Source organism: Hyperoodon ampullatus (assembly GCF_949752795.1).
Source record: "Hyperoodon ampullatus genome assembly, chromosome: 16".
Lineage (NCBI taxonomy): Eukaryota > Metazoa > Chordata > Mammalia > Artiodactyla > Ziphiidae > Hyperoodon > Hyperoodon ampullatus.
This window is the reverse complement of record NC_136929.1, coordinates 34,865,839-34,879,951: the sequence shown is the minus strand read 5'-3', so window position 1 is coordinate 34,879,951 and position 14,113 is coordinate 34,865,839. Positions and strand designations below refer to the sequence as shown.

Sequence of the window (14,113 nt, the reverse complement as noted above, 5' to 3'; positions counted from 1 at the left end):
TTCTTTTAGGATGTGATGTTAGTGGATGCTAGAGGGAGACTGAAAGACTAGAGGAGGAAGGGTCTTGCTCCTTTCTACTCATTTCCTGTTCCTGTGTCACCCCATCTTTTTTTCCTGCATTCAGTTGCATCCAATTGCCATTTTGCAGAACTTGCAAAATTGGCCTTATTGAGACCACTCAGAGCCATCAACACCAGCAGATTGGCACCACCTCCTCAGAGCTTTGGGTCCCAGGCCAAGGGGCCCCTCTTTCATGTCAGAGATGCCAGCTCTGGCTAAGCAGAGGTCCAATCACAAATGTCTGGATTTCAACTGCATAGGGGCTCTCCTCTGATTTTATAAATCTTAATAACTACAATCTCTTCTTTTGTTTTCCAACACTAAGGGTGGTAGCTGTTTCCTTTAGTTGATACATTTATGATATAGTGTTCTCTTGTTGACTTTCTGGTTAACTAGTTAATTTTTATATCTACTTAGAAAATCTTTATATTAGATTATCTTTATATAGAATCACTGATAAATGGCTGGAGTGGTTTCTGTCTCTTGACTGTACCCTAACTGATAGAGATATAGTCAAAACATCTATAAAAATGAGATATAAAAGCATATTAAAGATGAAAAACTACTGGACTTACCACACATCTCCCTAAAAAAAAAAGACCGAAGATAAGTAAGTATATAATATTTATCTAACTATAACGATACAAGGCTGTGACATTAAATTACTCAAGCCAATTTACAACAAATGTGTGAAGACATAGGAAAATTCCTTTTAGATATAAAGTTTAATAAATTATATAATCAACATATCCTTCCTGGAAAATAATAGTAGTAGCAATAGTAATATACTACTACTAATAAAGTGAGATACATTTACCTAGAAATAATTTCTAGAACTTATGAAGAACTCTACAAGGCAAAATGAAAAAGATGCAAACCCAAATGGAAACAGGAAAAATATTTTAATATATACTTCAGCCAGAAAATATAAAATTGTTAATAAGTATATAAAAGGTGCACAATCTCAGTCATTAACTGAATGTGATAGCATTATCCACCAGAATAGACAAAACCATAAAAGATAAAAACTGGAGTTACCAAATCAGTAGATGCGTAGTATCTAGAACTCTAGTACAGTGTGAATATGTACATAAATTAGGAAAATATGTTCAAAAATCGTCTGGGAATTATCCCTTAAGGCTGAGCACAAGAATACCGTATAGCCTAGCAATCACATTTCCAGGTCTACACTCAGCTAAAATTTGTACACATGCTCACAAAGGACATATATAAGGGAGGATGTTCACAGCAAAACTATTCTTAATAAACAAGAAATGGAAACAATTAAAATGATAATTTTTATATATTAAAGACGAAGAAACTGCAAAGACAATATTTAATACTATCTTTTGTTAAATTCTGAATTTCAAGACATTAAATAAAACTGAGCCAAGTATAAATTAATGAATAAGAAAACAATATGGGAAAAAAGTATAACTTCACTCTATGCACACATTTGATTAAATATAAAAACAAAACCAAATAATGATACTGACAAAATCCAAGATAAGACAAAAATAGTAATAATGCTAACACCTAAAAATAACAAATTAGGAGGTTAATAACAGCACAAAAGAAGACATAACAATACAAGATAGATTATTATTAATAGTCATAGGATTAGAAGTAAGGTACAACTGCCTTCTGCTAAATTTTAAAATCTCAGTAAAATATAACTTTTAAAGGGAATATATATGATAATATACATATAATTCTTTCTATCATTTGTCATGTTCAAGAATATATACTTCCCATGTTTGTAGATACTTAAAGCAGATAAATTTTAGAAAGTTTCTCAATTCATATTATGATGTTATTATGCTAAGAAAAACTTCATATCGTAACAGAAAATATTATGAAATGGTTTTTCAAAAGATATGTAGACCAAACATAGATGAAAAATCATAGACTATAGAATGCAACAAAATACTAAATGAATAATGCAACATGGATACGTTGGCTTTATTTTAAGTATGCAATAATGATTTACAATTATAATATTTATGTAAATCACCATATTAATAGATCAAATAAGAAAAATATAATTTTATACATTTTTAGAAATAATTTAATAAAACATTATACCAAGTTTGATTTTTTAAAACAAAATATCCATTAGTGAAACTACAGGAAATGACAAGATCTTGCCCTTGACACCACATGGTATAAGTATCTCAAATAGCAACTAATATCACACAGACTATAAAGTATTAAAGTCTTTCCAATTAAAAGACATAAACGAGGTCACCCGATATCACTACTATTTATGCCACTATTCTAAAAATAAAAGCAATACAATAAAAAGGAAATAAACATAAATATTAATTAGGAAGAAACAAAGTTTCATTATTAGTTTACCATGTTTATCTTCCTAGAAAATCTATTATTGTAAATCATAAAACTGATACATGGGGTTTCTCTGGTGGTGTAGTGGTTGGGAGTCGGCCTGCCGATGCAGGGGACGTGGATTTGTGCCCTGGTCTGGGAGGATACCACATGTCACGGAGTGGCTGGGCCCGTGAGCCATGACTGCTGGGACTGTGAGTCTGGAGCCTGTGCTCCGCAACGGGAGAGGCCACAGCAGTGAGAGGCCCGTGTATCACAAAAAAAAAAAAAGAAAAAAAAAAAAAACTGATACATGCATTTAGTATGATTGTTATCATAAATATAGATACTTAAACTTTCTTCTCCAGTGCACTATAAATGTATAATTATGAATACATACAAATATATAAACCAAAATATAATATCTAAAATGTTCAAAAATACAAATAAGTGTGAATAAAACTCAGAAAGAAAGTACTAAACCTATACCTAAATTATAACCACTAAAATACATAGAGACTAATTTTAAGAGATAAAAGTAAGATCACATTTTCAGATGAAAAGATTTCAAATGTATAGATCTAACATTTTCCCTAATTAATATGTAAATATTTATTTCCAGGCAAAATCTTAAATGGATTCTCAGGAAGTATACATGACACTAAGAATATAATTTTAAGCATCAAATAAACCTAAATGAAAATTGAAGCCCAACATTCATTAAACATGTATATCTAGTGAAAAGAGAAAACAGTAATGTATGTAATTTTAAGAACCGTAAGCAGTTTGGGATAGTGTTCAGGGTGGTTTATTTTAATAGGATGAATAGTAAATAACTTTCTTTGTGGACAAATTTTGAGATGAAATCTGAAAAATGAGAAAAACCCAGGCACATGATGATGGGTAGGAACAGCATCTCAGACAAAGAAATGAGCACATTCAAAGGGACTGAGTTTGGTTAGAGCTGCTATATTTGAAGCAAAGATAAGGAGCAATTTGGCTGATGTACAGAGAAAAAATGTAGAATATGCAGAAATAAGATCCAGTAGGTCCCTTTAGGTAAAGATAGGCATTGTGTTCTAATTGTAAAGAGAAGTTCTTGAAGAGGACTGAAATATCACTTGCATTTGTTAAGCAGCTGTGGCAGCTTTAGCAAATGGACTTTAGGGGAAAGAGAAGTAAACAGATTGGAAGCTTTTGCTGTTCAAACCAGAGGTGTTATTAGCTTTCTTAGGGCAGAGTTTCTTATGGCAGTGAGAGGGAGTGTATTTAGCCACCCAAGAGGGTATATTATGCAATGTCTGGAGACTTTTTTGGTTACCACATGGGACAGGGAGTTGCAGTTGGTATCTAGTAGATAAAAACCAGTCTGCTGCTAAACACTGTACAATGCACAGGACAGAGCCCTGCACCAAACAAAGAATTATCTAACTCAAAATATCAACAGTGTATGTTTGAAAATTCCCCATTTAGGGTGATAGGAATGGAAAAGGAGAAAAGTGAAGAGACATACAATCATGCAAAAAAATATATTAAGTACCACATTTTTAGTAGTCTTTTGAAGGCTCCTCAGACTATTTTACCATAAAGGATATAATTATGCAAATCTTTAGTCCACATAATTCTCATGAAATATATGTGATACTTAAAAAAGAAAAAACAGTTATTGTAAAGAAGTTTTGGTTTTTATTTTATAAGAAAGGACAATCAGAAAAATATGCAGCCTTGTTCTGTCAATGATCCATGAAGACCAAACTTAAAAAATAATCAAAAACAAAAGATTTAAATATTTTATCAAAACAGTTTACTAAATGTTATTTTGAAAACAATATTCACTCAAAACCTTTTTTTTTTTCCAAAAAAAAAAGGAAAGTCTACTCACTTGCCATTCAATGCTGCCACACCAACTGTGCTTCGGGCAATTGACATACTAGCTACAAATGTCCACTGCTGACTCTGAGGATCCCACCTCTCCACTGTGTTCAGATAGCTCCAGCCATCATGTCCTCCTACGGCATAGATAGGGCCTTCTAGTACCGTCACACCTGAAACATGGGAGAAATGAAAACCAAAAGGATTTATTCCACAGTGAGGTTCTAAAATCAAATTAATTGTAAAAATTATGATGCCATTCAGAATAGGTTCTAGCAGTTAAGAAACATTGAAACTCCCTCTTGTGAGAGCACTGGAATCACAGCTAACTGCTGAACAATCATTGACAGGAAGTCACTGGAACTCACCAAAAAAGATACCCTACATCCAAAGACAAAGGAAAAGCCACAGTGAGACAGAAGGAGGGGTGCAATCACAATAAAATCAAATCCCATAATTCCTGGGTTGGTGACACACAAACTGGAGAACAATTATACCACAGAAGTCCACCCACTGGAGTGAAGGTTTTGAGGCACACGTCAGGCTTCCCAACTTGGGAATCTGGCAACGGGAGGAGCAATTCACAGAGAGTCAGATTTTGAAAGCTAGCAAGATTTGACTGCAGGGCTTTGACAGTACTGCGGGAAACAAAAACTCCACTCTTAGAGGGGACAAACAAAGTAGTGTGCACATCAGGACCCAGGAGGAAGGGGCAGTGACCCCATAGGAGACTGAAACAGACCTACCTCTTAGTGTTAGAGGGTCTCCTGCAGAGTCAGGGTGTGGCTGTGGCTCACTGTGGGAACAAGGACACTGACAGCAGAAGTTCTGGGAAGTATTCCTTGGTGTGAGCTCTACTGGAGTCCACCATTAATCCTGCCAAAAAGCCTGCAGGCAACAGTGCTGGGTCTCCCCAGGCCAAACAACAAACATGGAGAGAACTCAGCCCCACCCATTGACAGACAAGTGGATTAAAGTTTTACTGAGCTCTGCCCACCAGAGCAAAACCCAACCCTACCCACCACCAGTCCCTCCTATCAGGAAGTTTGCACAAGCCTCTCAGATAACCTCATCCACCAGAGGGCAGACAGCAGAAACAAGAAGAGCTACAAACCTGCAGCCTGTGGAACAAAAACCACATTCACAGAAAGACAAAATTAAAAGGCAGAGGACTATGTACCAGATGAAGGAACAAGATAAAACCCCCAAAATAAATAAATGAAGTGGAGATAGGCAAACTTTCAGAAAAAGAATTCAGAATAATGATAATGAAGATGATCCAGGATCCCAGAAATAAAAAGGAGGAAAAAAATCGAGAAGATGCAAGAAATGTTTAATAAAGACCTAGAAGAATTAAAGAACAAACAAGCAGAGATAAACTATACAATAACTGAAATGAAAAATAAACTAGAAGGAATCAATAGCAGAATAAATGAGGCAGAAGAACGGGTAAGTGATCTGGAAGACAGAATGGTGGAATTCACTGCCATGGAACAGAATAAAGAAAAAATAATGCAAACCAATGAAGACAGCCTAAGAGACCTCTGAGACAACATTAAATGTACCAATATTTGCATTATAGGGGTCCCAGAAGGAGAAGAGAAAGAGAAAGTGTCAAAGGAAATATTTGAAGAGATTAGAGTTGAAAACTTCCCTGACATAGGAAAGGAAATAGCCACAAAAGTCCAGGCAGGATAAATCCAAGGAGAAACACACTAAGAAACATAGTAATCAAATTGAAAAAAAATTAAAGACAAAGAAAAAATATTAAAAGCAACAAGGGAAAAATGACAAATAACATACAAGGGAACTCTCATAAGGTTAACAGCTGATTTCTCAGAAGAAACTCTACACGCCAGAAGGGAGTGGCATGAAATATTTAAAGTGATGAAAGGGAAGAAACTACAACCAAGATTACTCTACCTGGCAAGGATTTCATTCAGATTCAATGGAGAAATCAAAAGCTTTAAGACCAGCAACAACTAAGAGAATTCAGCACCACAAGACCAACTCTACAACAAATGATGAAGGAACTTTTCCAAGTGGAAAACACAAGAGAAGAAAAGGACCCACAAAAACAAACCCAAATAAATTAAGAAAAAGGTAATGGGAACATACATATCAATAATTACCTTAAATGTGAAAGAAGTGAATGAATTAAATGCTCCAAACAAAAGAAACAGGCTTGTTGAATGGATACAAAAACAAAATCCATATATATGCTGTCTACAAGAGACCCACATCAGACGTAGGGACACATACAGACTGAAAGCAAGGGGATGGAAAAAGATATTCCATGAAAATGGAAATCAAAAGAAAGCTGGAATAGCACTACTCATATCAGATAAAATAGACTTTAAAATAAAGAATGTTACCAGAGACAAGGACACTACATAATGATCAAGGGATCAATTGAAGAAGAAGATGTAACAATTATAAATATATATGCATGCAACATAGGAGCACGTCAATGTATAAGGCAAATGCTAACAGCTATAAAAGAGGGAATTGACAGTAACACAGTATTAGTGCGGGACTTTAAAACCTTCCTTTCACCAATGGACAGATCAACCAGTCAGAAAATTAACAAGGAAACACAAGCTTTAAATGACACAATAGACCAAATAGATTTAATTGATATTTATAGGACATTCCATATGAAAAGAGCAGATTACACTTTCTTCTCAAGTACACACAGAACCTTCTGCAGGATAGATCACATATTGGGTCATAAATCAAGCCTCAGTAAATTTAAGAAAAATGAAATCATATCAAGCATCTTTTGCAACCACAATGTTATGAGATTAGAAAGAAATTACAGAGGTAAAAAAGAAAAAAACATAAACACATGGAGGATAAGAAATATGTTACTAAATATCCAAGAAATCACTGTAGAAATCAAAAACAAAATAAAAAAAAATACCTAGAAACAAATGACAATGAGAATATGACTACCCAAAACCTATGGGATGCAGCAAAAGCAGTTTAAGAGGGATGTTTACAACAATATAATCCTACCTCAAGAAACAAGAATAATCTCAAATTAACAATCTAACATTACATCTAAAGGAACTAGAGAAAAAACAAATAAAACCCAAAGTTAGTACACAGACAGAAATCATAAAGATCAGAGCAGAAATAAATGAAATAGAAATTAACAAAACAATAGCAAAGATCAATAAAACTAAAAGCTGGTTCCTTGAGAAGATAAACAAAATTGATAAACCTGTAGCCAGACTCATCAACAAAAAGAGGGAGAGGAATCAAATCAATAAAATTAGAAATGAAAAAGGAGACGTTACAACAGACACCACAGAAATACAAAGCATCCTAAGAGACTACTACAAGAAACTCTATGCCAATAAAATGGGCAACCTGGAAGAAATGGACAAATTCTTAGAAAGGTATAACTTTCCAAGACTGAACCAGGAAGAAATAGAAAATATGAACATATCAATCACAAGTAATGAAATTGAAACTGTGATTAAAAATCTTCCAAGAAACGAAGTTCAGGACCAGATGGCTTCACAAGTGAATTCTATAAAATATTTAGAGGAGAGCTAACACCTATGCTTCTCAAACTCTTCCAAAATATTGCAGAGGAAAGAACACTCCCAAACCCATTCTACAAGGCCACCATCACATTGATACCAACATCAGACAAAGATACTACAAAAAGAAAATTACAGACCAATATCTCTGATGAATATAGATGCAAAAATCCTCAACAAAATAATAGAAGACAGAATCCAACAGCACATTAAAAGGATCATACACCATGATCAAGTGGGATTTATCCCAGGGATGCAAGGATTCTTCAATCTACACAAATCAATCAATGTGATACACCATATTAGCAAATTGAAGAATAAAAACCATATGATCACATCAATAGATGCAGAAAAAGCTTTTGACAAAACTGAACACCAATTTGTGATAAAAACTCTCCAGAAATGGACAAAGAAGGAAACTACTTCAACAGAATAAAGGTCATATAAAACAAACCCACAGCAAACATCATTCTCAATGGTGAAAAACCTAAAGCATTTCCTCTAAGATGAGGAAGAAGACAAGGATATCCAATCTCACCACTCTTATTCAACATAGTTTTGAAAGTCCTAGCCATGGCAATTAGAAAAGACAAAAATGTAAGGAATACAAATTGGAAAGGAAGTAAAACTCTCACTGTTTGAAGATGACATGATACTATACATAGATAATCCTAAAGATGCCACCAGAAAACTACTAGAACTAATCAATGAATTTGTTAAAGTAGCGGGATAAAAATTAATGTACAGAAATTTCTTGCATTCCTATACACTAACAACTAAAGATCAAAATAACTTAAGGAAACAATCCCATTCACCCTTGCAACACAAATAATAAAACACCTAGGAATAAACCTACCTAAGGAGGTAAAAGACCTGTACTCAGAAAACTATAAGACACTGATGAAAGAAATCAAAGATGACACAAACGGATGGAGAGATATACCATGTTCTTGAATTGGAAGAATCAATATTGTGAAGATGACTATACTATCCAAAGCAATCTACAGATTCAGTGCAATTCCTATCAAATTATCAATGGCATTTTTTACAGAAATAGAACAAAATATCTTAAAATTTGTATGGAGGCACAAAAGACTCCAAATAGCCAAGGCAATCTTGAGTGAAAAAAATAGGAGCTGGAGGAATCAGACTTCCTGACTTCAGACTATACTACAAAGCTACAGTAATCAAGACAATATGGTACTGGCACAAAAAGAGAAATATAGATCAATGGAACAGGATAGAAAGCCCAGAGATAAACCCACACACCTCTGGTCAACTAATCTATGACAAAGGAGGCAAGGATATCCAATAGAGAAAAGACAGTCTCTTCAATAAGTGGTGCTGGGAAAACTGGACAGCTACATGTAAAAGAAAGAAATTAGAACACTCCCTAACACCAAACACAAAAATAAAGTCAAAATGGATTAGTGACCTAAATGTAAGAGTGGACACTATAAAACTCTTAGAGGAAAATACAGGAAGAACACTTTTTGACATAAATCAAAGCAAGATCTTTTTTGATCTGCCTCCTAGAGTAATGGAAATAAAATTTAAAAGCTTCTGCACAACAAAGGAAACTCTAAACAAAACAAAAAGACAACCCTCAGAATGGGAGAAAATATTTGCAAACAAATCAATAGACAAAGGGTTAATCTCCAAAATATATAAACAGCTCAATATGAAAAAACAAACAACCCAATCAAAAAATGGGCAGAAGACCTAAATAGACATTGCTCCATGGAAGACATACAGATGGCCAAGAGGAACATGAAAATCTGCTCAACATCACTAATTATTAGAGAAATGCAAATCAAAACTACAATGAGGTATTATCTCACACCATTTAGAATGGGCATCATCAGAAAATCTACAAACAACAAATGTTGGAGAGGGTATGGGGAAAAGGGGACCCTCTTGCACTGTTAGTGGGAATGCATATTGATACAGTCACTGTGGAGAATAGTGTGTAGGTTCCTTAAAATACTAAAAATAGAATTATCATATGACCCAGCAATCCCACTCCTGGACATATATCCAGAGAAAACCATAATTAAAAAAGACACATACACCTCAATGTTCATTTCAGCACTATTTACAATAGCCAAGGCATGAAACACCCTAAATGCCCATCGACACACAAATGGGTAAAGATGTTGTACATATATAGAATAGGATATTACTCAGCCATAAAAAGGAATGAAATTGGGTCATTTGCAGAGATGTGGATGGCCCTAGAGACTGTCATACCGAGTTAAGTAAGTCAGAAAGAGAAAAATAAATATTGTATATTAAAGCATATATGTGAAATCTAGAAAAATGGTACAGATGAACTGGTTTGCCAGGCAGAAATAGAAACACAGATGTAGAGAACAAACGTATGGATACCAAGGGGGGAAGGGGCAGAAGGTGTTGGTGTTGGGATGAACTGGGAGATTGGGATTGACATATATATATACCAATATGTATAAAATAGATAACTAATAAGAACCTGCTGTATAAAAAGAATAAATAAAATAGAATTCAAAAAAAATAAACAATTGCAATGAGGTAGAAACTCTTCACTATTAATTAAATTTTTTCATTCAAGTGAAGAAAAATGGAATGCAGATAAATATTATGACCTAAATGCTTTATGAAAGTTAATACATTTCCTTATTTATGACCATGTGAAGAAGCAAAATCTAAAAATCAGAGGTGATGCATCTTGTGCCTCACCTTTTGAAGAGTATTTCTTCACTGTTGTTTAAAGTACTTTATTGCTTTAAGCAATGCTACATTAAGCAGCGTAACATTATCAGTTTGAATTTGAGGTTAGGGTTTTCTGTGTTTTGGCTCCCCATCTCTTCATAATAAACTTATCTAAAGCTTAGAAAATATGATGCCTCTTATTTTATAAACTGAAATCATTAAAAACTAGCAATTAAATTAATTATGAGTCATCAATGGGACAATATATACAACTTTTATATACTGTTTTTCCAGTCAATTCACTTCTTCATTAGATGGGTTTTCTTAGATCTTAAACAGTTGCTAAATATTTACATATTATGTTAATATTGACTGAAGTGATCTCATTCAGTCTCGGTCAGTGTAGGGAAATTCTGGTGAATTTTCCCCAAAGTTCAAAATCTAATGTCAGATTGTTAAGAACTCTGAAGCATCTGTGATTTTATCCTATTTTCTAGCTGACAAGGTAAACTGCCACAAATGTATGTATATTGAGAAAAGACACAAGACTCCTGAGTCAAAGAGGAAAGGTAGTTATTACTCATAGCAACAGCAATAGTCAGAGAATCACCAAATTTTTTGACTGGTTCTTCAAGCTCCAATTCCCACAGGGTGATGCCAAGAGGACTTTAACATTTCCTTCAGCTTGACAAAACTGTAAACAGGATTCTCCTGCCTCTAGAGTCCTGACCTCACTTTCATTAGAGAATTCACTTTGAAAAACTTGTAATTGAAAATTATAAGTTCTCTGTCCCTTTGAGATGTAAGTCTTTTAAAATACCTCTTGCCAGTGTTACAGCCACAGACTCTTTTTTTCAAGGACCTGGGAATATAATCTTCAAGAAAGATAGCATCCCTATCTCCCAGTTTCTGTGGGAGAGTAAGGGCTTAACTTCATCTAACACCTTGCTTCAAGTTGTAAGTCGATCTCTTGTCTGGAAGGTAGAAAGTTTACTTTACCTTTAGGTAAGGGCAATTAGCAAACATAGGTTGCCTATGATTCCCCCACCCACTCCAGGTCTCAAAAGCTCTCCCACCTTTGTTTTAGTGGAGGTGAATTTAGCCTCAGTTCTGGCCTCTCTTCCTTCTTACAATGACCTTGAATAAAATATTTCTTGTCTGTTTAAGTTTGTCTAATACAATTTTTGCTTTGACAAGCTTCAGGTGTAACCTGTACATGCAGTGGGTTGTAAGTAAGGTTGAAGTTGAAAGTTGTAAGTTGAAAGTAAATTAATATATAATGGGCAATAAACTTACATGCCCATTACTCCAGAAGGAGACATTATCTTCATGTTTTTAAGTATGCCTGACTTTCTCTTTGGAGATAGGAACTATATTTATCTTCCTAGTATTTCTGTTAATAATTTGAGGGAGGGGCAGTCACTGCTTTGCTCAAAAGCTGTGCAGAAATATGAAAGATCCATGGAGCATTATGTCTCAACACTGATGTGAAAGTAAAATGATGCTTTTTAATTAATTAATTAATTCATTCAACTGTTATTTATTGAATGTCTATTATGTGTCAGGAATTTTTCTTACCACCAAAGACACAGTGCCAAGAACACATAGGTGAACAAGACAAAGTCCCTACCCTCACTGAGCTTATATATATTAGTCAATGAATATTTAGCTAAAATGGATTAAGTACATTACTCACAAAAGACCTTACTAAGAATGTTTCCAATATCAATTCCAAACCAATACAAGAAGAAAGAACAAAGGAGACAGAGGGGAAATGGCCAGATAAGTTGGAGCGTTTTCCAGAAACTTCTGGCATCTGGAAACTAAGCATGAAGAGTGATTCCAGGAGGGTGGGTCAATTATTTACCTGCATATTTCTGGCCAACTACAAATTTCTATTGGATCTGGAGAGACAAAAGTTACAGTTGACTTTGAAAGTAGGTTCTGGACCAGTACTGTACAAGTTTTCATCCATTCTGGTAACTACTTATTCAGTCATATACTCTAAAATATATTTGATTTGTGACTATTTTAATTTTTTGAGGTTATTTGATTTCATAAAAATATTTTACTCATAAAGTATAACATACAAAATACAAAATTTATAAGATATTTTTTCACATGAAAAACACCACATACCCATCATCTACATTGTTTCCATACCAGAATACCAACTTCCAGTCACTAACCTCTCTAAAAAGGTAATACTTTTTCTGATTTCTTTCTGCCTATAATAAGTTTTTTCCCCCTATTTTAAATTTACAAATTAACACATTTAATATACACATTTTTCTGTGTCAAACACTGAAAGTGCATGTCCCTTCAAAATTCATATGTTGCCATCCTAACCCCCAATATGAGGTATTAAGAGGTGAGCCCTTTGGTAAGGATGAGGTCATGAGGGAGAGGCTTTCATGAATGGAATTAGTGCCCTTCTGAAAGAGACCCCTGAGAGCTCCCTCACTCCTTCTGCCATGTGAGGACACAGTTAGAAGATGGCTGTCTGTGAACCAAGAGCAGGCTCTCACCAGACACAGAATCTTTCAGCACCTTGGTCTTGGATTTCCCAACCTCCAGACTGTGAGAAATAAATTTCTGTTGTTCATGCTCAGTCTATGGCATTCTGTTATAGCAGCTCAAACTTAGACATTGTCTTCCTCCTTTCAAGTTATGTCTATGACATTGATTCAGGTTGTTAAGTGAGGCAATCATTTATTATTTTCCATTGCATATACTATTACATTGTATGAATAAGCAACTTTTATAGGTCCATTTCATTTCTGATAGGAATTAGTATTGTCTCTAATTTTGATATCTGCTTCTCAAGTCCTGGCTGCCTTGGTTTATCTCTGATGTCTTCAAGAATTTGATTTATGTATTTTATTCATCTTTCACAGTTGTACATGGTTAGAAAGCTTACACAGACACTAGATACTCCTTCAAGACCAGAAATTAAATTTGTATGTTTAAGACTTCTAACTTTATTTTTAGTGCACAAATTTAATAAAATAATATAATCAAATGTATTAATCTGTCATTAATATTTTGGGCTTGGTTTATACATGTGTTTTTTAAGATTTTCCTCAAGCTCTACCACTTACATAGGTAAATTTCTTAATCTCTCTATATTGCGATTTTCTCATCTCTAAAGTGAGAATAGTTATAATAATGATTTTATTGTGTTGTGGTAAGGATTATATGCATTAAGGTATATAAAGCACTTAGAACAGAATCTGATACATTATTGCCATTCAACTTTTGTAAGCTATTGTAATTGCTATTATTATCCTCATATTCAAGTCTTAGGAAGATATAAAAAGGAAACTTATAGAAAATGATATATAAAAGTCCTGTAAGCATATATGTTTGATATAAGTGGTAATCAGAATAATCATGATATAAAAATAAAACATGTTTGAGAGAAAGTTTTTGACAACCATACTTTATTTATTTATTTATTTTAATTTAAAAGTGTTTCAATATCAAACACTGTTAAGAATATTGGGAACTTATATTTTTATCATGAAATTGTCATTTAGGAATACCACTTTGGAGGGAAATTTAACAATACTTAGTGAAAGTATTATGACCTAGCTTTTACAAAAATTTGAAAT

The 14,113-nt window shown here is 34.0% G+C and overlaps 1 protein-coding gene across 2 annotated transcripts in view; it reads right to left on the bottom strand.

Annotated features, from left to right (window-relative positions):
• The window catches only part of KLHL1 (kelch like family member 1), a gene marked incomplete at both ends in the record, with an annotated part of 395,165 nt that overhangs the window by 32,250 nt on the left and 348,802 nt on the right, over positions 1-14,113 (bottom strand). For both annotated transcript variants that reach the window (XM_079721747.1, XM_079721748.1), the window contains one exon: positions 4,268-4,430. In XM_079721747.1, the coding sequence (XP_079577873.1) occupies positions 4,268-4,430 (163 nt within the window). The remainder of the gene's footprint in view (positions 1-4,267; positions 4,431-14,113) is intronic.